A 24,687-nucleotide genomic window follows, 5' to 3' on the forward strand; every position below is an offset into this window, starting at 1 on the left:
GTCCATCTAAGATTGCCTCTTTACACTCCCCAGATAGTAGTCAATTGTTTTCTGTGCTCCCTCAGTCATTGCAAACATTTCTGTTGTTGAGCCTACTGCATTCAATCTTAATTTATTTTCATTTCTGTTTCCCTTACCAGAAGTGAATTCTCCAGAAGCAAAAATCTGGGTTTAGAGCAATCTTTTTTTCCCTTTAATGTTATTTTTAATTTTTATCAGAGTATGCATGCCTGTGATTTAGTGCCAAATAATTCTGTAGAAATCTTATAAATTGCAATGAAAGAGCAGAGACTGTACCCCCCCTTACCAATTTCCCCCTCCTTAAAGGCAGTCATTTTTGTCTTTTAACTGGTTATTTTGATATTTACTTTCAGTTCTCTATATAAAATGTTTGCATTGCTATTTCTCGATTTCTCACTTCTAGGCATTATCTGTTGATTTCACTTAGTGGGAAATGAGGATTTAGTTCTTCTTTCTTTCCCTATCCTTTTCCCCACTGCCACCACACTTTTCATCCTTTGATCTGCTCAATCTAGTTATATTGTCCTTTTTTAATAGGTTTTTGTTTACTTCATTATGATTAGGTAAACATTACTTACATCTTGGGCCAAGTAGTATATACTATGATCACTTTTCTTCTCCTGCTCAGCTTTTTGTTTTTCCTGCAGTTATTATCTTGTTTTGGTTTACTATCCATCACCAAGCCAAGCCCAAACTTTTTAACGATTGTTTCAATCTCTGCTTCCCAAGACTTAGATAGACGAGGTGTTCTATCAGTTTCATCTGAAAATGGAGTCTCTTCTGGGCCTTCTGGACCTGTACCAATCCATGTCTAGTGAAGAATTGTTGTCAGGGCCTCTCAAATCATTTTTCTCCTGCATTATATCTTCTGTTCCTATATCCTATATCTTCTTTTTTTCTTTGTTTAGTCCCTCATTTTAGTAGAGCACAACCTCCAGAAGCATCCTGAGGAAGGAAAAGTAAATGAAAGGGAAATTTTTTGAGATCTTTGAATGTTTGGACATACCTTTATTGTTTACCCACACTTGATTGTATTTGACTCATCAGGTGTAGAATACTAGTTTGAAATAAATCTCCTTTTGAAATTTGATAGAATTTGCTCCTATGGGGTACCTGGGTGGCTCAGTCAGTTGGCTCAGTCGGTTAAGTGTCAGAATTCGGCTCAGGTCATGATCTCACGGTTTATTGAGTTCAAGCCCTGAATCAGGCTGGCTGCTGTCAGCGCAGAGCCCGCTTTGGATCCTCTGACCCCTCTCTCTCTGCTCCTCCCTCGCTCACGCTCTCTCTCAAAACTGAATAAACATTAAAAAAAAAAAAAAAAGAATTTGCTCCTATGTCTTCTAGCTTTCTTTGTGACTGTTGAGAAATTGAAAGTTATGTTCACTCTTGACTCTTTGTTAAGTGATCTGTTTTTCTCTCTAGAAGCTTAGGATTGTCTGTTCCCCTCCATGTCCTACAATTTCACAATGATGATTTGGGATGAGTCATCTTTTATCCATTGTGCTGGGCACTCAGTGGGCCCTTTTAATCTGGAAACTCGTGACTTTTAGTTTGGAGACATTGTCTTGAATTTTTTGGTGATGATCATTCCTTCCCTAAGGAGTGATTGGTTTTTCTTTCGGAACTCTTTTATTTTTCAGATTTTGGATCTCCTGCAGTGGTCCTCTAATTTCTTTTTTTTTCTTTCTTATTTTTCATTTCTTTGTCCTTTTGCTTGCCCCCCCCCCCCCGCCTCAGATATTTCCCAACATTTATCTTCCAACTCTTTTATTGAACTTTCCATTTCTGCAATCATATTTGTCTCTGAATACTCTTTTTATTTATTTATTTTAATGTTTATTTCTTTTGAGAGAGAGAGAACGAGAGCAAGTGAGCAGGTGAGGGGCAGAGAGAGAAGGGGATAATCCCAAGCAGGCTCTGTGCTGAGCCCCAGTCGGGGCTCAAACTCATGAATGGTGAGCTCATGACCTGTGCCGAGATCAAGTCCAACACTCAACCGGCTAAGCCACCCAGGCGCCCCTCTAAATACTCTTTTAAAAATAGTATCCTGTTATTTATTGTTTTATGGTTGCAGTGGTACCTAACATCTCAAGATATTGATTATATATATTCTATGTACAATGTATATAGACAATGTATACAGGATATATATATTTTAAAATTTTCTTCTCACTAAATGGTTTCTGTTTCCTCTATGGGTTGTTCCCTCCCACCCTCCTTTGTTTTAGTCTTTTTGATACCACCTCCCATGTTTGTTTTTGAAGTCGAATCCCTGGGTCCTCTACCTACCACTTGCTTCCAGATCCCTCATGTTCCTCCTTCTTGTCAAAGGCCACGTTTTTGGGGCCTCTGCACGGGGTAAAGTGCATATTTGATGCTGAGTCCTCTTCTGCCATTCAGCTCCCAGTCGTTTACAACCAGATCTGCACCCTACAGGCAGGAAAGTGGAGGGTCATCTCTAGCTGGGTCTGATCAGCCTTAAAAGAAAGATCCCAAGATAATGACATTGGAATTTCCCCCAACTAAACAGGCCGACCAAATTACATTAAAGTTGGCCAACAAGCCCCCTCACACTCTGAGAACATCTGGGGTCTCATCTAAAGGATAAGCTGAACACAAGGAATTTACACAAGTTCACAAGGAACTTATGGTGTAGAGGGTGGGGTACCTTCAAGCTCCATCCGCAAGGACCCCCGCGAGGTGGAGGTGTGGCGGAGGTTGAGAAGGCCCGCCCCCCTTTCTCCCGAGAGCCTGGGGGGCTGGCGCCCGCTTCCTGAACGGCCGTGCTGGCCCCCTGCCAGCAGAGGGCGCCACCGCGCATGGCTGGCGGCTGCGCGGGCAGGGCCTCTCTGGGAGGAGAGGAAGAAATCAGAGAGACGGCGAGGGGAAGTAGAGGTGGCGCCCAGCCCCACGGTCTCCCAGGGAGAGCCGGTGTCTGGCCGCTGGCCTCAGCGGAACTCTACAAGCCACGCTGGCTGCTCATGGAGCCGAGGACTCGCGCGGAGACGGGATGCTCCCGGCCGCCGAGATCGGCAAGGCGCCGGCAGCCCCGGTGAGGCGGCCCTGGTGGCCCGGGGAGGGGACGCTGGTAGCCCGGGGAGGTGGCACAGATCTGCCAAAGGAGATTGCGTCGGTGAGGTGGCCCTGGCGGCCTGGGGACGTGGTTTCCGTGGCCCGGGGAGACAGGCCTTCCAATCTGGCGAGGTGGCACGGACCTCCCAGAGAAGGTGGTCCCAGGGCGGTGGCTCTGGCGACCCTGATGAGATGACACAGATAGTTGTCTCTAGGGACGTAGAGACATGCCCTGAGGCTGGGCAAGGTAACTCCAGCGGTTCTGGGGAGGTGGCAGTGGTGGTCCTCAGGGCCACCTGCGTCAGATGGCCCTGACCCCTCAGGAAGACCCCAGGGGAGGGAGTCTGGGACCTTGCGCCCTCTGGGAATCCTGAGGAGTTCCACCTATCACTCCAGTCTTAATGTGTTTGTTACACCTGTTCTTCTAGTGCTGCTCTGAAAGTGGTAACGAAAGGAAGGACGTCGAGGAGAAAAGTAAGCAGACTCGAAACACCTTACCATTCTTTACCCAGCCATCTCTCCTAAACTCAGCCCTCCAGGGTCTGCGGAGCAGAAGAGTCGTAGCCTGTTGTCTTTAAGATGAATCTCTCCATTTTTTTTTTTTTTTTTTGCTACAATATACTTGCATTGTATTAAGTACTGGTTATCATCATGCACCTATCTTTCTTTCTAAAATTGTAAAATGTGGGATAATTTGAAGATAAGCTATACTTCCTGACCCAGACTTAGTGCAGGGACTGGTGTAGTTTCACTGGAGTCTGCCCCCCCCGCACCAATTCAGAATAATTGGGGCCTGCCTGTTATCTTAATGAAACAACAACTTATCAAGCATCAGGAATTTGGAGGGGCTAATTAATGATCTAGGAGAGATGACCACCGCCTTAATTAGAGTCAAAATGGTAACTGTTTAGTGGTACTTTACCTTCAGTGAATTTGCCAGTAAAAGTTGATCTGGGAAGAAAAATACAAGGGATAACTTGTTTCCTGAATCTTGGTCTGGACAAGGAAGAGGGAAAAGGTCAGCATCTCCATTTCCTATCGAGGACAGGAGCACATGTCAGGGATGTGGACATTTGTCATTTTACTGTAATGAGCTAAGCATGGCAGGCTTCTGGAAATCAGGGAATCTTCAGTGGCTTTTGAAGTGAAGTTTATTGGGGGAGGAAGGGGAAAGGCATGTAACAGCTTTTCCATCAGAGGGTTTTTGGTTCTTCTGACCATGGCAAATAGTCTAGGAATGAGTAGTGGTAGGAGGAAGGGTGCCCACATTACCATAATGCCTTCAGGAATTAGGCTTGCCCTTACCATGCCTGCGGATACATTCTGCCTTGGAAGGAAAGCTCTAAGTAGCCCATAGCACTTGACGGTCATAGCTCAGCTCCTTTTTTAAAAGATTGGAGAGTACCCTCTATCTTTTAGTTAAACCCTTCCCTTTCCCACCTTTGCCCATTCAGATGCGTGAGAAGTTGATGCCTACTGAGATGTCATTTAGTAGAATGATAGACACAGACTATAGACTTCGTCCTTATCCCTCCTTTGGTGGCTTGGTCAACTTGTTTACAATTAGGGGTGCTTATTACAAGAAACAGAAAAGGAGAGTCATAAAAACCTCCCAAATCACCAGTGTGTCATCTTAAAGAACGTCATTTGACCAAGAATATACTTACTGCATTTAAATGGTGATGTCAAAAAAATAGAATTTAAAAGTAGGTGCAAAAAAAAATATATTTTTTTTAATGTTTATGTATTTATTTTGAGAGAGAAAGAGAGAAAGTATTTCAAGCAGGCTCCACAAGACAGCCGATGTGGGGCTCGATCCCACAAACCATGAGATCAGGACCTGAGGTGAAATGAAGAGTCCAAGGCTCAACTGACTGAGCCACGCAGGTGCCCCCCGCAAAAAATTTTTTTTATTAAAAAAAACAGTAAGTAAAAGTAAATGAAGATAGAATTTGCTCCCTAAGCTACAGGAAAACATTCCCTCCACAAAGCCCTGCCTCTAGGTGTCTGCAGATGGAATGTACAACGTACTTGTTTTATTCAAGATTAAACTAGAAAAAGAGGACACTGTGACTCTTGTCCATAACCGTAGATGGATTCTGCATTAATGAAGTTTGATGCAAACCAGCCTATTCTCATATTTGAAGGAGAAAAAAAAGTAAGAAACTTGGGTTGAGGGTCAGGAAACATGGATTTTAATGCCGTGTATAACCTTTAGGTGTCAGCTGGGCAAATGGTACAATTTATAGTTGGGAAGTCAAGGCATAGATTTATGCTAGTTTTGCTCCTAGTTACTGGTGGGCTACTGCTTCTCATAGCACATGGACGCACTTTGAATACTCATAAGTTGAATAGAACAAAGGAAAATTTGGGTTTGGGGGCTGGGGGAGGAACATAACCTAGTACTAAACACATTGGTATGTATTCTCTTAATCCTAAATGAGCAAAATCTGACAGTTATATTTTGCATTTAGGCATCTCTCTCTCTCTCTTTTCATATTTTCATTTGATCAGAAGTAACAGTTGTTTCGTAATGAGGCTGATTATAATCTCTTGTCTAACCTCTTGCCTTCTCTCATTGCTGCTTTCTTAAAACTTCATTTTTGGTGAAGAGCCAACTTCTACAAGGGCAGCTCCAGGAAGAACAGAGGCAAAGTTCAACCAGTATTGCTCCCCAGGAGGCTCCGTATTGTTTCCCCAGCTTTATCTCTCACACACACACTTTTTTTTGTTTTTCTTTTTTCTTTTGTTCTTTTTAGAAATTGCTGTAGTCTTTGTAACTAAACATAAACTAGTACAATCAAGCTTTTCATTTGTTTACAAACACCGTGAATGGTTTGTTTAGGGAGGACCACATCCTTTAGTTAAACCTGAGGTAGAGAAATGCACTGCATGTTCAGGTTTATTCTAAGGTTTGGTTTCTAGGAAGTCTGCTTTTTCTCTGGGGCCTTATTTTATAGCACTTACTTTCATCTGGAAATCAATTGCTGTTCCTCTTACACTTCTACATTATCTTTTTTTTTTTTTTAAATCTGTAGGTGCTACTCAAATCTAGGGAGATTAAGCCCCGTCTGCAGAATAATTCACACCGTGGACTGAGTGGAGTCAAGCATGTTGGGCAGCAGGGAGCCTAGGGACCCCACAGTGGCACCCTCGCAGCTACCATTATACCGAGTTTCCTAACCTTCTGCTGGAAGGATTCCATGAGTTACTAAAAGGGAATAGCCTGCACATGGAAACAGATACTACAGAGGAAACAGTGTATCTCAGCACACCAGGGTGGTGTGGAAAGAGATGCGGCAGCCATTGCGAATCTTGTCACTCTTACCTTCTTTGTCAGGAAGCTGCTGTGGCCTTCCACTTTCTCTGGCGCTTAGGGCACGTCCACCCTGGAACAGATATAGAGCTGGAGATACTCTGGAAGAGAGGAGCAGTGCTGTCGGTCCAGAAATTTAGGACAGTGGAAGATCACTTAATTGCCTTTGAAGTGAATCAAGCATTTACTAGATTTGTTTCTTTGAATAAAAATTGAACATTTTTTATTTATGTATCTGAATCTTGCCTCTTTCCACAAAGAATTAGAGGCAGCTTAAATTGCTTAATTTTGCCTTAAACATTGTGGATACTGGAAGAAGGTATAGACGCTTGCAGAGTGAAAAACTGACGTGAAAACGATAGGCAATGCTAGGTTTCAGGCGGAGAGTAAGGAACGGGCTCTTAGGGAAATCTGCCCACATGCTAAATGGGATGGGAGCAAAGCTACCCAGGAGCTCCTGGTTTCACTGCACATTGTTTGCTCAGCCACCGTCCATGTTGCCTCTGCTCCCACTCTTCCCGAGAAATGGCTCAGGGCTCCAAATCACCTGTTTTTGTCACATTTAATAAGTACACTGTGGATTGGTGTGAGTCTAGTTTATTTGCCACAGAAGGATCCTCACGTCGGACTGTGCAATTTAGTGGTTGCATCAGTCATTTTGAATTTTCCTTAGTAATTTGTGTTTTCTCTCAAGCTCCCTTTTTTCCTTTTTCTGACATGGAAAGTTTTGTATAATGGTATTTGAAGCTTTCGAAACTTTTTTACTCGGGGCTCCTGGGTGGCTCAGTCGGTTAGGCGTCTGACTTTGATGTCAGCTGAGGTCATGATTCACGGTTTGTGAAATCAATCTCCATATCGGGCTCTGCATTGATAGCATGAGCCTGCTTGGGATTCTCTCTCCCTCTCTCTCTCTACTCCTCCTCCATGCATGCTCTCTCTCACTCTTTCTCAAAATAAATGAATAAACATTTTTTAAAGCCCAACTTTTTTACTCTTACATAAGGAAGAGTTTTTACTCGGTCACCTTTTCAATTTTTTTCATAGACTCAAAATCTTTCAATACTATTTTTTTTCTTTTTTTAAGGCATTTTTTAAAAGAATTCCTTTTTAAAAAAATGTTTATTTTTGAGAGAAAGAGAGCATGCAAGCAGAGAGAGAGAGGGACAGAGGATCTGAAGCAGGCTCTATGCTGACAGCAGAGAACCTGATGTGGGTCTCGAACTCACACTCTGAGATCATGACCTGAGCTGAAGTCGGACACTGAACTGACTGAGCCACTCAGGTGCCCCCCTTTGTATATCTTTTGTATTTCCTTTAATCCTGTGGTGCTTGGTAATGTTAAATAATTGTTATTCTTTCATTTTAGATGACATAAATATTGCAGCTCTTTTTGGAAATGAACAAGTCAGTGAAGATACAAATAATGGTGATCTCACTTCCTACGTGTCTGCATTTATAGAAAAAGAAGTTGGAAATGACCTTAAATCTTTAAAGAAACTTGATAAACTCATAGAACAGATGACAGAAAATAAAATGCAGTTAGAAGAACAGGCAAGTATTAAAACTCATTGAAATAATACCACAATTGTTCAATGACATAATATAGACATCACCATTATTATATATCACTGTTGTTCTAGGGAATTTTGAAGATACAGATTATGACAAATAGTCTAGTCATTTAAAACTGTTTAATAGGTTTTAAGGACCTACAATGTGCTAGGTACTTTACAAATTATGTAAAAGACAAAGTTCCTGCTGGTCTGATTTAGGTCTTAAAAACATAACGACAGCTAACATGAAAAAAATTGTTTTTTAATGTTTATTTAAGAGAGAGAGAGAGCGCGAGCGCGCGCGCGGGAGAGGGGCAGAGAGATAGAGACAGAATTCAAAGCAGGCTCCAGGCTCTGAGCTGTCAGCACAGAGCCCAACTTGGGGCTTGAACTCACAAACCGTGAGATCATGACCTGAGCCGAAGTTGGCCACTTAACCAACTGAGCCACCCAGGCACCCCTGACAGCTAACATTTTAAGGAGTTTTTCGTACAGTGACTTTTAAAGTCAAGGAAGTAATTCATGGTGTACAAAAATGTCATAACACCATCATTCCAAACTTTTTATATGTGCGCTCATGAGGAGAAAACCTGAAAATAAGTATGACATAATAATGGTTATTTCTGAGTGGTTGGTTAACAGGTGATTCATTTTCTTTACATCTTTCTGTATTTTCAGGTGTTTTCTTTTTACAGTGAAATTATTACTTAAAATGGTGTTTAAAAAACCGAATGAATGTAATCTTAAAAAAATAAGTGGATCCATTTACTTGCAACAGTGTGTCAAGGATAAAAGATTCATATCATGTAACTACTACATTGGGTTAAGTGTGTGGTATGTTCGTGTGTTAGCCCTGGGTTGATAGCCATCCTGTGTTCCCCCATCCCCACCCCCTCAGCCCTCACCTTTCCGGTTTTTCCACCATGTCTGCCCTATTCTCCTAAGCATGGCCCAGCCCCACCCCCTCCGTCCACGCCTGCGGCCAAGCTGTAGTGGGCTCTCTGAGGAAGTCACAGGCTGAGTGGATGGATGCCAGCCCTGATATGTGGTCTCCAGGGCTCCTTCCTTGGGAAGGTCAGCTCCTCTGCCACTCCCCTCATTTGTTCTTACAAATTCTCCCCAGGATACCTGCCCCATCTGGCCATTCTGTCTTCCCAAATAGAAAAGATGAAGGCCACTTAGCATGACTCTATTGAACAGTCTACCCCACATTCCACAAACTTCTTTGCAGCCATGTCTACTTCTTAATTCAGCCGAAGATCAGTCTACGGCTGTCCTCATGCCTCAGATTCTACCTGCCACCGGAGTGATGTTGCTTTGTGGTTTTATAGTTTCCTCCTCTGCTCCTCAGCCAGTCCTGTCCCCTCAGCGTAGGGACACGCCCACGGCTCTTCCTGAAAACAGAACACTCCCCCCTCATCTCTTAGCCAGTGCTAGTCCCTCCCTTTTGTTGTTAGGCTTCCTCAAGAAGTCCCCTTTCTTTGTGTCTGTCTCCACTTCCCAACCAGGCTTGTTTCTCCGATGACCCCGGAAGCTGCTGCCAAAGCCCCTAACTGAACCTTAAATTCAGCATGTCCCAAACTGTACTGCTGTGTGTCTTCACATGCTTCCCTTTCTTGGAAAATGGCGCCACTATCTGCCTGTCACCCGGGCCTGAAGCCTGGGAACCTTACTAAGATCGCCGGTCATCCTGCCTCCTCTATCCCATCTCCAGAACATCTGACCTTTGCCCCCTTCCTGTCTCTGCCCGCCACCCAGTTCACCCAGTTTAGGGCTGCAGCCTCTCACACACTGGATGGCAGTTTGCCCGTCTTCTGCTTCCTTCCCATCCCGCAGTAACCATCGCTCATTTTTATCCATTACAGAAATGATCTCGTGTGAATAAGCAAATATATATATAGTTACAGTCTTTTCTGTATTGTGTAAGCGCGTGTATACTTAAAATATGCATGGCTTAACTTTTTATAATTAATGTAATACATGGCTTGCTTTCTTATCAATGTATATAGATCTCTCTTTTTGAATGGTTTTATGGTATTCAACTATGGTTGTACATAATTTAACTAGGCCCTTACTAGTGGACATTTTTGCTGTTTCCACTTTTTAGTACTACAAATAATATGAGAATAAACATAATTGTTTATCACGTTACCTTTTTTTTTTCTAGATTTTTTATTTTAAGTAATCTCTATACCCAACACAGGGCTCGAACTTACAACCCCTACATCAGGAGTCTCGTGCTCCCCCAACTATGCCAGCCAGCTGTCCCTGACTTTCCAAATCATAAATCTAACTGAATGATTCCCTTATTAAAAACTCTTAATGGTGGGGCGCCTGGGTGGCTCAGTCGGTTGAGCCTCCGACTTCAGCTCAGGTCATGATCCTACCGCCTTGTGAGTGAGTTCGAGCCCTGTGTCAGGCTCTGTGCTGACAGCTCAGAGCTTGGAGCCTGCTTCAGATTCTGTGACTCCCTCTCTCTCTCTGCCTCTCCCTTGCTCATGCTCAGTCTCTCAAAAAATGAATAAACGTTAACAAAATTTTTTTTTAAACTCTTAATGGCTTCCCATTGCCTGTTGGAAAAAGCCCACATCCTTCTAAGGCACAAGATGCTTCTCTGATCTCGCCTCTCCCTACCAATCTAGGTTTGTCTCTTCTTTTTTTTTTTTTTTTCTTTTAACATTATTTATTTATTTTTGAGAGACAGAGAGAGACAGAGGATGAGCAGGGGAGGGGCATAGAGACAAGGAGACACAGAATCCAAAGCAGGCTCCAGGCTCTGAGCTGACATCACAGATGTGGGGCTCGAACCCATGAACCTCAAGATATGACCTGAGCTGCAGTCCGACCCGACTGAGCGACCCAGGTGCCCCTAGGGTCGTCTCTTCTTTCTGTGTGTTCTTGAACTGTATTCTGTGCCTTACTCAGCTTTGCTGGTCTCTCATCATGACTGAGCCGTTCCTTTTGTCTGGAATGTCCTTTCCTTCCAAAGTTCCCCAGAAAATTCCCACCGGCCCTGTAGAGGTCTTTGCAGGAGCCATGTAAGCCCAGTTGCCTTGCATCTCAACACCTCATTATCCAAAGCGTGGGAGCTTGTTGGAAATGCAGAATGTCAGTCCCTACTTCAGACTCAACAACTCACATTTGCATTACACTAGCTGTCTAGGCAATTCCTGTGTACATTCAGGTTTGGGAGGCACTACCTTCGGATACCACTGTACCTAGCATCTATCTTTTATTGCATCAGTCCCATAATACAGTAGTTATTTGCTTCCATTTCTCTTCCATATGAACTGAGCTTAAGGGCAGACACCATGTCTTATTTATCTGTTCCTAGCACAGTGCTTCGCACAAAGTGTCTAATCAGTCTTGATTCAATTGAAATTCCTCTAGAATAGTCTTCATGTTGTATTGATACCTAATACTTGTATATGTTTTTCCATGTGTGAGAAGAAGAATTAGTAAATACCACATCTAAAGGCGTTACCTGTATATTATCTTCCCAAGTCAATGGTTCTTGCCGTAGACTTCAATCAGAATCACCAGGGTCACTTTTGCAACAAACATGTACTCAGACTTTTAGAATAGAACTTCATTTGTTTTTGAAGGAAAGTGTTTGGTAGATAAAGCATAAGAAAATTCTCTGTCTGGACCCTCTGAAAGTGCTGAGCTTCATGAAAGATGCAGAGGTGCTTACAGGGGCATCTGCGGCTGCCCACACATCCCCACGTACGGCATTTTGTGTTTAGGTTTGGTTGGTGCAGGAGGCACAAATCGCACCTTTCTTTTGAAGCTTATAATTGACAATTTTCAATTCTTTTAGAACAAACATGTATTTTGAAGATGATAATCTAATTAAAACATTACAAGGGGGCTCCTGGGTGGCTCAGTCAGTTAAGCGTCCAACTTCTGCTCAGGTCATGATCTCGTGGGTCTTGAGTTTGAGCCCTGCATCGGGCTCTGTGCTCAGAACCCACTTTCCGATCCTCTGTCTCCCTTTCTCTCTATCCCTCCCCCAGTGGTGCTTTTTCTCTCTCAAAAATAAACATGAAAAAAAAAAGTGTGAAAATTTTATCTGATTGCTGCTGTTTTTTGTTTTTGTTACAATCAGGTACTTACAATTTCATCAGAAATCCCTAAAAGAATTCAGAGTGCCTTAAAAAATGCAGAAGAATCAAAGCAATTTCTTAATCAGTTTCTGGAGCAAGAAACTCATCTCTTCAGTTCCATTAACAGCCATTTGCTGACCGCACAGCCCTGGATGGAAGATCTGGGGGCCATGATTAACCAAATTGAAGAGATTGAGCGCCATCTTGCTTACCTTAAATGGATTTCACAAATTGAAGAACTAAGGTAAAAAGGGCTTCTTTGTTCTCATAATTATTATTTTCCTTTGAGGCTCTGTCTTAGCAGTGCATGCATGCCATTAAATAATTGAGTTAATTAAAGATTATAATAATGTAATTTTCCTGGTTGTTATGAAAATAGTATTATAATGATTCTTTTCCTTTTTTGTGAATGAACATAAACTTTTCAGGGAGCTTAATTTGCATTTGAAAGAAAGTGATCTAAGTAAAAATTTTAAGTCCTGTAGTTGTATTGTGAACACAAAATAAAAACTATTATTTATAATACCAAATTAATAAACAACTCTTCAACATGGTAATATTACTTTTTAGACACGATCACTTAATAAAATGGATTGCTTTCTCTAAATTTGAATTTCTTTCAATGGGAATCCTCTAATAAGAGATGTACAGTATTCTTAAATAAGTACAGTTTTGCTACCTGTGGGTAGAGGGAAAAAAAGTACACACTTCTTTCTGAATTGAATTCTGAATTGAATCACTAGTGTTAACTGAGAGTGTCTGGTATTGTCTTTCAAACAAGCTAAATTAACATTTCTGCCTAGATTGGCAAAATTATTTGGTTTTTGATATAGTCCCCCAGCCCCTCCATACTGCATGGTTCCATCGTGCTTTGTTTTAGCTACTCTTGCTCAAAGCTGTCAGCAACCATTAATATTGTCTGGAAGACTTGAAGAAGAAAAGTCATCCAAGAGTCTTAATGTCCCATTGTGTATCAGAGTTAATATATTTTATGTTACGTCTTCCAAAGAGTAATGCAGTATCACTTTGTCCTGTGTATTTCCCGAGATTTTAAAGAATTTTACCTCTCAGCATGGTGTGAAGTCTTTGTTTTGCATATATAAGTTTAACATTTACAGAAAAAATGATACACCTAAGATTGTAGTGTTACCAGTGATTCCAGAAATCAATTTAAACTTTTTAGATCATCTCCTTGTTGGGATAAATTATTTGGGGTGAACAGATTTTAAATCTTGCTACTTTTTACTTCATTTTTCTTTGCCCCTCTGGAGGAAAACACCAATAAGGAGCAATGTTAATAACCTTATTATTAAGTAGAGTAAGTTGTTTAAAAGCCTCACTCTTGTAGTAGCCAAAGCAATAGGTTAATTAACATAGGACTATGGTTATGGATAGCCTTTTTCTGGTGTTGGGATTATTTAAGACAAGTTTGCCCTGGGCATCATATTAGAAATAGGAATCAAGTTCATAATCAAATAGAGCATAGCTATTTCTCCCTAATAACATGTTCTTTGCTCTCGATGTGATAAATCTCTATTTCTGTCTTCCTTTGGGTTTTTAAGATTTTCCTCATCTAATTTCTCTCTAACATTAACCTGCTTTTTATTCTGTAGCACTTTCTCTTTTTTAAAAAATTAGTTTTTTCCTTAGAACTAGCATCTTTTATTAGCTCTGCTTCTTGAATACCACAGTATCGCAGTATCATTATGCACAAACCCTGTTTCCCTAGCTTTTTCTGTGCTCTGAATGCCATTCATGATGCTGTGTTGTGTGGAGAGCTACTTCACTGTGTCCTGGAAAGGAGTCCTCCCTTACTCTGTGCTTTTGTGTACATTTTACATTGTTTTGTAACATCTGTACATTTCTTAAACACAGCAGTCTTCCTTTTAACATAATGTAACACTTACTTTGGATTTATGTTTCTTTGAAGTGGGAAATCAGCAAGAAGGTTTTAATTTGCCATGATGCACAGGGAAGAACCTTACAGGGGAGCAGGCTCCGTGCATGCTGACCATCAGAACAAGCCCATAAACGGGGATCCTGGTGGCTCAGTCACTGGAGCGTCCGACTCTTGATTTCAGCTTAGGTCATGAGCTCACAGTTCGTGGGTTCCAATCCTGTGTCGGGCTCTGAGCTGACAGCGTGGAGCCTGCTTAGGATTCTCTCTCTCCCTCACTCTCTGCCCTTCCACCTCCCTCACACACATGCACTCTCTCAAAATAAATAAATAAACTTAAAAAACAACAAGAAAAGAACAAGTCCATAAAAAAAAACAAAACAAAACTACTCGTGCTTTAAATGCAGAAATGATGGGTTTCTTGACACCCAATGGGACAAAAGAGTGCTTTCAATTCTGGTAGTAGCTATAAAAGACAAAACTGGTTGGAAATCTTAATAAAAATGATTAGAGAAAGAGAAGAAAGAAAAATGAGAGAATGGGAGTAAGGGATGGCCACAAGAGCTGACAGGAATAAATAGAATAATACAAAAACACAAGCTAAGTATTCTTGCTGAGGCCTGAAGCAGTGACCGTGAAAAACACAAGCAGCTCTCAGAGGACAGGAAAAAATGCTTGTGCATAGTGGAGCTCTGCAGGGTGGAGATACACATTCCTGTTCCTAAGGAGGACGCCGTGTGCGCCCCAGGAACATACAACAAACGGGGGACTGGAGTCCCAGCACTTTGGCGGCCGGTAGAGGATGCCTGGAGGTACACTCCCGCCTCAGGTTTCCTACAGGGGGCGGCTCCTGAACCAAGGTCAGTTATTGACAAGGTCACATTTTATTCCTTATTCTTAGCTGTTTAAGCTATGAGATGTTATTTTTATCCAAAGAAACATCTCATTTTCATTTTTCCTCATTTTAATTTTTTTTATTTTTTTAAATTATTTTTTTCAACATTATTTTTTGAGAGACAGAGAGAGAGCATGAGCAGGGGAGGTGCAGAGAGAGGGAGACACAGAATCAGAAGCAGAGTCCAGGCTCTGAGCTGTCAGCACAGAGCCCGATGCAGGGCTCAAACTCATGAACCGTGAGATCGTGACCTAGGCCAAAGTCAGTCACCTAACCGACTGAGCCCCCCAGGCTCCCCTTTAATTTTTTATTCAAGTATAGTTGACACACAACATCTCATTTTTAAATAAAATGTTTTGCTCTATGAAGTCAAATAAGCCAAAATGGTGGCTCATGGGATAAATTTGTCCTGAAGACATCTTTTATTTGGCTTGTTTCAAAGGATTTGATTAATTGATTTTGCATGAAAGTCTTGATTTCTGGCTTTCCTAGAAAAAATGTTAAGCTTTGGCCACATTGGTAAAAAGAAAGCCACTTCTGGCTGCCTCCTTCTTCCTTGCACGGAACCTTATACACCACAGGAGGGAGATGTCATTTTTGCTGCACTTGGAATTTTGACAGACTATCTTTGAAGTTTGCTTTGCCTCATTTTGCAGTGATAACATTCAGCAATATCTGATGACCAATAACGTCCCAGAGGCAGCCTCTACTCTGGTGTCTATGGTGGAACTTGACATCAAGCTTCAGGAATCATCTTGTGCTCATCTTCTTGCTTTCACGAGAGCCACTGTTAAATTCTGGCATAAGATCCTCAAGGACAAACTTACAAGGTAAGGAATTCACCTGTTATTTCATGGTAGTGCTTTCACATGGATATTCGGTGACCATTGTATTTTACTGAAATACGTGTGTTGCTTTTTCTGTTACAGTGATTTTGAGGAAGTTTTAGCCCAGCTTCACTGGCCATTCATCACACCCCCCCAGTCTCAGACTGTTGGCTTGAGTCGCCCAGCAGGTGCCCCTGAGATATATAGTAACCTGGAGACACTGTTTTGCCAGCTTCTGAAACTGCAAACCTCGTATCTTTGTTGGAGATAAAACTTACTAAAATTGCTTTTTTTTTCGAGAGTGGATTTGTAGCTAGAGAGTAAAACTTTTTGAAAGGGACCAAGAAGCCAAACAGTAGTACTAGGTTTGGACTTGATCTGTATATACCCGCAGAGTGATGGATTGTGCCCTTCAGAGTGAATAGCGTTGGGGGGAGCGGGGTCAGTCTGAAATACATGACTGACCCAGGTTTATATCACATGTAGGTCTCTTGGGACGACAGAAAAAAAAAATGGGCAATAGGGAGGAAAGTTTAGTAATCTAGTGTTAATAAAGGAATTCTTGATTGTGTTTCCTTCTTCACTACTGTTTTTTATGTTAGGAAAGACAGGGTAATTCTAATAACATATTTCATGCACTTTTTATGAAATCATATGCAATGTAAAATTATGTCTTATAATTAATTTTACTTAGTATCTTATATATTTGTTAGAAAAATATATTGTGTGTCTGTACATACATACACGTGTGTGTGTATATATGTGTATATATCCATATATCCATGCATATATATTGTTTTGTATCCTTTTCTTTTTCCTTGACTTGACTATGTCAGAGATGAATTACTTACTGAGCCAAAACAACTTCCAGAAAAATACTGTCTTCCTGCATCCCCGTCTGTCATCCTGCCCATCCAGATTATGCTGACTCCCCTTCAGAAAAGGTTCAGGTATCACTTCCGAGGGAACCGACAGACTAATGTTATAAGCAAGGTGTGCTTTGCCAACTCTTGTCCTTCGTTGTTATTAATAGCAGTTGTTAAGCATCCCGATCCTCTTTCTGGTTTAAGTTAAAATCCGATCCCATTCACATTTCTGTTTTTTCTCTGAAGAGCTAAATTCCTGTTTTGTCCTTGCCTTAATAGATCTATTTTGGGACTTGTGTTGATATGCCATGGGACTCCGCTCACTCATTAGCACGTCATCTCACCAGTGTCTCAAGTTGCCCCTTGGGTGTGCTGTGACATTTGTTGGGGGCACTTGTGACAACTGGCTCCACGTGTTTCACTGTACGAATTGCTCCTTCAGTCTTATATATATATCAGAGAGAGATGTGAAAGTCCACAGATAGTCAAGTATTCGCTTTTGAACAGAGTGCTGATGCTACCATGATTTATGGCTGAGGTGCCTGGGTGGCTCAGTTGGTTGGGCATCTGACACTTGGTTGGGGCTCAGATCACGCTCTCATAGTTCAAGCCCCGCATCAGGCTCTGTGCTAATGGTGTGGAGCCTGCTTGGGATTCTCTGTCTCCCTCTCTGCCCCTTCCCCACTCGTTCTCTCTCTCTCTCTCTGCCTCCCCTCCTCCCTCCCTCCCTCCCTCTCTCTCTCTCAAAAATGGATAACCATTTAAAAAATAAGTGAAAAGCTTTAAAAAATTTTAAAACATTAAATGATTTGTGTGTGTACAAGAAAGTAAGGAATGATGGGGATGGCTTTGAGGAAATTCTCACCATCTCATCAGCATTTTAGCTGAGGGATTACAGCCATATATGTTGGAGATACTCTGTTTTTTGTTTGTTTGGTTTTTTTTGTTTTTTTTTTTTTAGAGAAAGAGGTGAGTGAGTGAGGAGGAACAGAGGGACAGGGGGGCAGGGGAGAGAGAGAGAGAGAGAGAGAAAGAAAGAAAGGAAGGAAGAAGGAAGGAAGGAAGGAAGGAAGGAAGGAAGGAAGGAAGGAAGGAAGGAAGGAAGAAAGAAAGAAAGAAAGAAAGAAAGAAAGAAAGAAAGAAAGAAAGAAAGAGAAGGAATCTTAAGCGGCTCCATGCTCAGTGCGGAGCCCAATGCGGGGCTTGATCCCAGGACTCTGAATGACCTGACCCAAAATCAAGAGTTGGACGCTCAAATGACTGAGCCACCAGGTGCCCCTATATTGGAGATATTCTTGAGATTTTTCTTTAACTTGACCAGAAAAACAATCAGGCATTTGTTTTTAATGAAATTTTATTGAATTCATTGAGAATTAGAACTCTGTTGCCAGGGTATGGAGACTACCTTATTTATCCTTAAGTTTGCTACATTTAATGCAGTGCAAGTAGCAGAGTGGTTCATTTCAGTGTTTTGAATTATATGTTATTGCACCAGGCTTACCCCAGGTGTTGTATGTGGCATTTATAAATGAGTTTATAGGCTTTATAGAATTTTAAAGGGGTCAAGGGATAGGGAGTTATGTTTGCACGGGAAGGAGTTGAGTGGCAATTGCATTTCTGGGTCTTAAATTCAGTTTATTCTATTGTACTTTATGGATCTCCTCCTTTTTTGGATGAGGTGTTGGTGGAAAGAAGAATAGAACCAATTAGTAAGTAGCGAGACAAGGCAATAAACCTACAGCTGTAGAGAGGCAGTAAGAATTTGAGGTTAGAAAATTGTGAGTTATGTTGATTCCTTTCTTTTTTAAAAATTATTTTCTTAACTTTTTTAAAATATTTATATTTGAGAAAGAGAGAGAGGGAAGGAGAGACAGAGTATGAGCGAGGGAGGGGCAGAGAGAGAGGGAGACACAGAATCTGAAGCAGGCTCCAGGCTCCAAGCTGTCAGCACAGAGCCTGACATGGGGCTCGAACCTACGAACCCCAAGATCATGACCTGAGCCGAAGTTGGACACTTAACTAACTGAGCCACCCAGGCGCCCCATGTTGATTCCTTTCTAAAGTACATTTCCACTCTGTCATCAAGCCTAAACTACACAGCCCCTGAGATTAGGGATGCCCCTTACTCACTTTTGTATTTCTAGCATCTAGCACATAACAGGGATTTACCCTCAGTAAATGTTTTTGAATGCCTGTCCAACAAAACTTGGAAGGTTTGAGAATCATCTCTAGGGACAATTTAAAAAGCTGCCTATTTACATTTACTTTTCTATGATTTTACCTGTTTTAAGGCATATTTTTTTCTTACTTTACCTTTTGAAAAGACAAACCAGAAGAAAATCAGGTTTAAAAGTTATTTTGGAATGTAATTTACAAAAAAACCAAACACAAAACAAAATTAAAGGCCATCAGTTCTTTGTAATGCTCATCATTTTACATATCTCCAAAGTGCTATGTTTTCAACACATACAGTATTGTAAATTTATGAGTTTACTGACTTATGCCACCTTTGGGAATTTGTTGGGAGTACATTGGGAAACATCTGATTAAAGTTCAGAGCAGAAATTGTGTTCTTTTATAAGAATCTTCACCTAATTTGTGTAAGTGCTATGTGTATACAATTAACTAGAACCATTTAATTGTAACTTTCTGGTCAGAATGACTTAAGAATTCAGACTATTTTAACTTCCTTCCTTAGCCTGAATGGTACTTGGCTCAGGTACTTATGTGGATTGGGAATCACACTCAGTTTCTGGATGAGAAGATTCAGCCAATATTAGACAAAGTAGGCCCTTCGGTAAATGCAAGGGTAAGAAACTGTGTTCTTAAATTGTTCCAGTTTTAGAGTTGTGTGTGTCCGCGAATAATCTGTCATTTACCTTACCTCCTGCTTACATGTTTCTTTCAGCTTGAATTTTCCCGGGGCCTCATGATGCTCGTTCTTGAGAAGTTAGCTGCAGACATCCCATGTCTGCTCTATGATGACAATCTCTTCTGTCATCTGGTGGATGAGGTGCTTTTGTTCGAAAGGGAGCTGCACAGTCTTTATGGCTATCCCAGCACTTTTGCCAACTGTATGCATATTCTGTCAGAGGACACCTGTTTTCAGAGGTGGTTGACTGTGGAGAGAAAATGTAAGTGTTCAGTAGCCATCAAGTGGAGAGCATATTATCTCCTTTTGTGTATATTAACTTTTGGTGTTTTTCTCCACCCGCTCTGGGTAGAAACTAGAGTCATCTGGATTTTTCTTGGTTAAGGTTTACCAAGTTGCCTTTTCTTCCCATCAGACCAGTTTTTCTTGTACTTGCACCATCCACGTTTCTAGAATGGAAGAGTCAAGCCAGTATAGGATACAGCTAACTGTTTTATAGATTGTACCATAGTACTTCCTGTTCTTTGTAGTGTCTGTTGGATGTAGCTGGTCTCATCAGTTTAACTATTTTGAAGATTTTGGGTAGGGGTGGCGGGGAGAAGTAGGGAATCTTGTTCAACCCTAACACAGAGCGTGTTAAATATAGTGCAACCGGTAGGAGGTTGTAGATTTGGTTTTTTGTTTTTTACAGAAAAACCATTACTCCTAAAAACTTGTGCTGAAAATTAAGAATGACTGTAACTACTTAATTGACCTGTTCCCTTTTTCTGCATATCAGTTGCTCTTCAAAAAATGGACTCAATGCTTTCATCAGAAGCTGCTTGGATATCCCAATATAAGGATATCACTGATGTGGATGAGATGAAAGTTCCAGACTGTGCAGAAACTTTTATGACACTACTCTTGGTTATAACTGGTAAGTATAAGTCTTTCAAGATACAACTTTCTTTTAGGTAAGCTTTTTTTTTTTTTCTTTTGAGAGAGAGAACGAAAGAGCGAGTGCATGCGTGCACACAAGTGGGGGAGGAGCAGAGACAGATAGGGACAGAGGATCCAAAGTCCAGGGCTCGAACTCACAAACTGTGAGATCATGACCTGAGCTGAGGTCAGACGTTCAACTGAATGTGCCACTCAGGCGCCCTGAAGAACTCGTGCTTTTTAAAACATTTTCTATTTGGGAAATTTTCAAACATACACAAAAGTGATTGTGATACCATGAAGCCTCAGGTATCTGTTATGAAAGTTTAAAACAATGATCACTTCTATTATATTTTTTCTCCTAGAGTATTTTAAAGAACATTTCAGGCATCTTATTTCACCTGTAAATTCTTAAGTGTATGTCTTCTAACCTGTCATAGTTTCTCCTTCCTTTAAAAAAGAAGTCATTTTTTTGTTGAAGAAATGGGGTGATTTTAAAAAAAGTTTTATTTTTATTTATTTGGGGGGGGGAGGGGCAGAGAGAGAGAGAGAGAGAGAGAGAGAGAGAGAAATCCCAAGCAGGCTCCGCACCATCAGCACAGAGCCTAACACGGGGCTCCATCTTACAAGCCGTGATATCATGACCTGAGCTGAAATCAAGAGTCAGGTGGACACAACCAACTGAGCCACCCAGGTGCCCTGAAATGGGGTGGTTTTTATATGTACATGATGAGGTTTTGGGGTGATGGTGGGGTTCGGAGCTGACGGCCAAGAAAGAATTCTTGAAGATGTCTTTGGTGCAAAAAGGTGATTTTATTAAAGCATGGGGGCAGGACCCACCTCCAAACCCCACCATTACCCCAAAACCTTATCATACAGCTCTGTGACTTACAGTGGAGCTACATCCTGATTAAGGTATCCTAAGTTAAACATTTTAAGTCAAAAATGCATTTCATACACCTAACCTACTTTATAATAAAATGTTGAATATCTCCTGTAATTTATTAAATACTGTACTGATAGTGAAAAACAGAATGGTTGTATGAGGACAAAATGGCTGTATGTGCATTGGTTGTTGACCCTCATGATCCCATGGCTGATGGAGATATGCCGCTCTCCCACTGCCCAGGATCATGAGAGGGTTGTATCCCATATTGCCAGCCTGGGAAGAGATCCAAATAAAATATTCAAATAATTCCTATAAATGTGTATAGCTTTTGTACCATTGTAAACTTGAAAAATCTTAAGTTGAACCATAATAAATCAGGGCCCATCTATAATTTCCTCATGCCTTTAAAAAATTAAACTGTGGGGCGCCTGGGCAGCTCAGTTGGTTAAGCATCTGACTTTGGCTCAGGTCACGGTTCGTGGATTTAAGCCCCGCATCTGGCTCTGTACTGACAGCTTGAAGCCTGGAGCCTGCTTCAGATTCTGTGTCTCCCTCTCTCTCTGCCCCTTCCCTGCTTGAGCTGTCTGTCTCTCTCTCTCTCTCTCTCTCTCTGTGTCTCTCTGTGTCTCTCTCTGTCTCTCTCTCCCCCCCACCTCAAAAATAAACATTTAAAAAAATTGAGCTGTAATTTATATACAATGGAGAACATAAATCTGAAGTATACAGTTCAGTGAGTTTTGACAAGTACATATACTTGTGAAACCTGCAACCTTGTAAAGTTTAGAAATAGATCTGTGCTTAGATGGTCGATTGATTATTTGACAAAGGTACCAAAGTATGTCAATAGGGAAAACCTGTAACTGTGTCCTGGGCAGAAGCAAAACTTTCACATGTCTTGTTAACTTTCTCCACAGACAGATATAAAAATCTTCCCACAGCTTCCAGAAAGCTACAGTTCCTGGAGTTACAGAAGGACTTAGTAGATGATTTCAGGATACGGTTAACTCAGGTGATGAAAGAAGAGACTAGAGCTTCCCTTGGCTTTCGATACTGTGCAATTCTCAATGCTGTGAACTATATCTCAACAGTACTAGCAGACTGGGCTGACAATGTTGTAAGTTAATGTGCTTTTATTTATTTAAACATATATATTTTTTAGTTTATTTACTATTTTTTTTTTCAACGTTTATTTATTTTTGGGACAGAGAGAGACAGAGCATGAACGGGGGAGGGGCAGAGAGAGAGGGAGACACAGAATCGGAAACAGGCTCCAGGCTCTGAGCCATCAGCCCAGAGCCTGACGCGGGGCTCGAACTCACGGACCGCGATCGTGACCTGGCTGAAGTCGGACGCTTAACCGACTGCGCCACCCAGGCACCCCTATTTACTATTTTTTAAAATTAATCTCTACACACAATGTGAGGCTTGAACTCACGACTGGAGATCAAGAGTCGCATGCTTTTCTGACTGAGCCAGCCAGGTGCCCGCTAATGTGCTTTTTATATTAAATCGTAGATTTTTCACAGTTTTAGTTAAACAGTTTTTGTTAGTAGTATTAACAGTTTTACCTTTTGAAATTTTGAATTTACAGCAAGCAGAAATTACACATTAGTAGAATAACAATTAGGCCAAACCTAGGGGGTGTGATTAAATTACATTTTTTTCTCAATTCGCAAATAGTTACATAATCCCAATAGTTTAATCATTGGAAAAGAAAGCCAACGTCTCATAAAATAGTGGTCTATAGAATGAACCTTTTTCCTCTTAATTAGACTTTATCTTGGGAAATATTCATGTATGGTAATTGCCATCTCAGAAAAAGCTAGGATTGAGAAATGGTGTCAAAATCCATAAAATCCAGGACTTTAAGGAAGATAAAATAACACCATCTGAGGGGCACCTGGCTCGCTCAGTCGGTAGAGCCTGCGCCTGTTGGTCTCAGGATCGTGAGTTCAAGCCCACATTGGGGTAAAGATTACATAACAAAGTAAAATAAAAGTAATAAAAATAACATTTGATACCCTTTGAATGCCTTTAAAACATGAGTAAGTAGAACAATAAAATGAACTCCTATGTTCCTGTCATCCAGCTTCTTGTACCAATTTTGTTTTATTTAAGCCTCTTCTCCACATCCCACACTTGATTATTTTGAAGATCTTAAGGTATATTTCATGATAAATATTTCAAAATGTATCTCTAAAATAATTCCTTAAAAAAAAAAAAAACACCCATAACCACAATACCATTATCACATCATCCAAGAAAGTTAATTTCTTATAGTGGGAGGTGTCTTAAATAAATCTAAAAATCAAAACCTTGGGTCTGGTTAGCAAGTACTGTAAGGCCTTTTGCCTCCAAGAATTTTATTTATCCTTCCTTTCTCCACACACATTCATTTGGTCTGCCTAAATACAATTATTAAATAATTTCTGTTTATTCTTTTTATTAATCCAAGACTATACTGGTTTTCAAGGCTTTTGCTAACCAGATTTTCCAATATGTATTTCTAGCCAAAAATGAAGAAACTTAATTAGCCTTTAAAACTTTAACATAGATTAATTCCTTTGATGATGTTTAGATATTAGAATGACCTCAGAGGAGCTCCAGGAACTTCTTGGACAGGGTGCTCTTGGGTTTGGAATCACTATTCCCTGATCATGTGTATAGATACAGAAATCAGCTTGGGTTTTCACCACTGTGCCCCATGAAGTAGGTTTCATGACAGAAAGTATTAACAGAGAATTTGCATGACCATAAAACAGTGAAGTATACATTAAATGGAAAAAAAAAACCAAACTGTACTAAGGTACATTGTAAAGTGTTATATGATTGTGTCATGAAATGAAAATAGGAAAGTAAAACAACAAAACAACTATAATGTTAACTAAAGACTTAATAATACCACTTTTTAAATGTGGTAGATAAAGTGGGAATTGAAAAATTCCAGGGTAGAATAATTCGAAAGCTTGATTAACTGAGGATTGGTGATACGTTCATAGTATACTAGAAAACATAATTTTTGAGTGCGTTCACATGAGTCACAGAGGTGGACAAGGTAAATTAAAATGTCTGTATATTGTCAAGTCTTAATGTAATAAAAAAAAGCAGAAATGAAATATAATCAAACATAGGCATTTAAAAATACTCAATGTCCAGGTTAAGGACAGAGTCTTGAAAACATAATAAGAATAGATATATGTTTGTTTTTTTAAGTTTTTATTAAAAATAATATATTTTAAATTATGAATTTCTAACAAAAAGTATATACTGCTAACGCATTATATAGAAAATGTATTCCTTTACTGTGAAAGAATAAACAAAAAAGTCTTTATCTTAATTACATACAGGGTAATTAAAAAAATAGGAAACAAAAATAAATGTAATAACAGACATAAATAAGATAAAAACCTGATAAACATAGTTTATATTCTGGACTCTGGCTGGGACTTAAAAGC

General features: G+C 40.6%; 1 protein-coding gene and 2 long non-coding RNA genes across 7 annotated transcripts in view; 1 reads left to right on the top strand and 2 right to left on the bottom strand.

Annotated features, from left to right (window-relative positions):
- Window positions 1–343: 343 nt before the first annotated feature.
- LOC106978478 (uncharacterized) lies at window positions 344–2,828 on the bottom strand. 2 transcript variants are annotated; one of them, XR_001430801.3, is made up of 3 exons: window positions 2,690–2,828; window positions 2,311–2,451; window positions 344–966 (listed from the first exon to the last, which is right to left on the bottom strand). It is a non-coding gene; the product is annotated as an uncharacterized LOC106978478 (long non-coding RNA). The 2 variants fall into 2 exon arrangements; XR_001430800.3 differs by having other exon boundaries at window positions 2,311–2,498.
- A 42-nt stretch (window positions 2,829–2,870) lies between these two features.
- The window catches only part of RINT1 (RAD50 interactor 1), a 31,135-nt gene continuing 9,318 nt past the window's right edge, over window positions 2,871–24,687 (top strand). Inside the window, exons 1-11 of one of the 4 annotated variants that reach the window (XM_053218608.1) lie at window positions 2,871–3,073; window positions 3,522–3,567; window positions 7,776–7,960; window positions 12,071–12,312; window positions 15,517–15,690; window positions 15,790–15,939; window positions 16,524–16,680; window positions 19,252–19,362; window positions 19,462–19,687; window positions 20,204–20,341; window positions 22,171–22,346. In XM_053218608.1, coding sequence (XP_053074583.1) covers window positions 3,032–3,073; window positions 3,522–3,567; window positions 7,776–7,960; window positions 12,071–12,312; window positions 15,517–15,690; window positions 15,790–15,939; window positions 16,524–16,680; window positions 19,252–19,362; window positions 19,462–19,687; window positions 20,204–20,341; window positions 22,171–22,346 — 1,647 coding nt within the window. In that variant the 5' untranslated portion in view covers window positions 2,871–3,031. Of the gene's footprint in view, window positions 3,074–3,521; window positions 3,568–7,775; window positions 7,961–12,070; window positions 12,313–15,516; window positions 15,691–15,789; window positions 15,940–16,523; window positions 16,681–19,251; window positions 19,363–19,461; window positions 19,688–20,203; window positions 20,342–22,146; window positions 22,347–24,687 lie in introns of all 4 variants that reach the window. The other 3 variants (XM_053218607.1, XM_027071696.2, XM_015076166.3) reach the window with 3 other exon arrangements.
- Window positions 2,986–19,575, bottom strand: LOC113603002 (uncharacterized). The gene is made up of 3 exons (XR_003424527.2): window positions 19,438–19,575; window positions 6,422–6,510; window positions 2,986–4,128 (listed from the first exon to the last, which is right to left on the bottom strand). It is a non-coding gene; the product is annotated as an uncharacterized LOC113603002 (long non-coding RNA).

The sequence above is a fragment of the Acinonyx jubatus genome, chromosome A2 (assembly GCF_027475565.1).
Source record: "Acinonyx jubatus isolate Ajub_Pintada_27869175 chromosome A2, VMU_Ajub_asm_v1.0, whole genome shotgun sequence".
Classification (NCBI taxonomy): Eukaryota; Metazoa; Chordata; class Mammalia; order Carnivora; family Felidae; genus Acinonyx; species Acinonyx jubatus.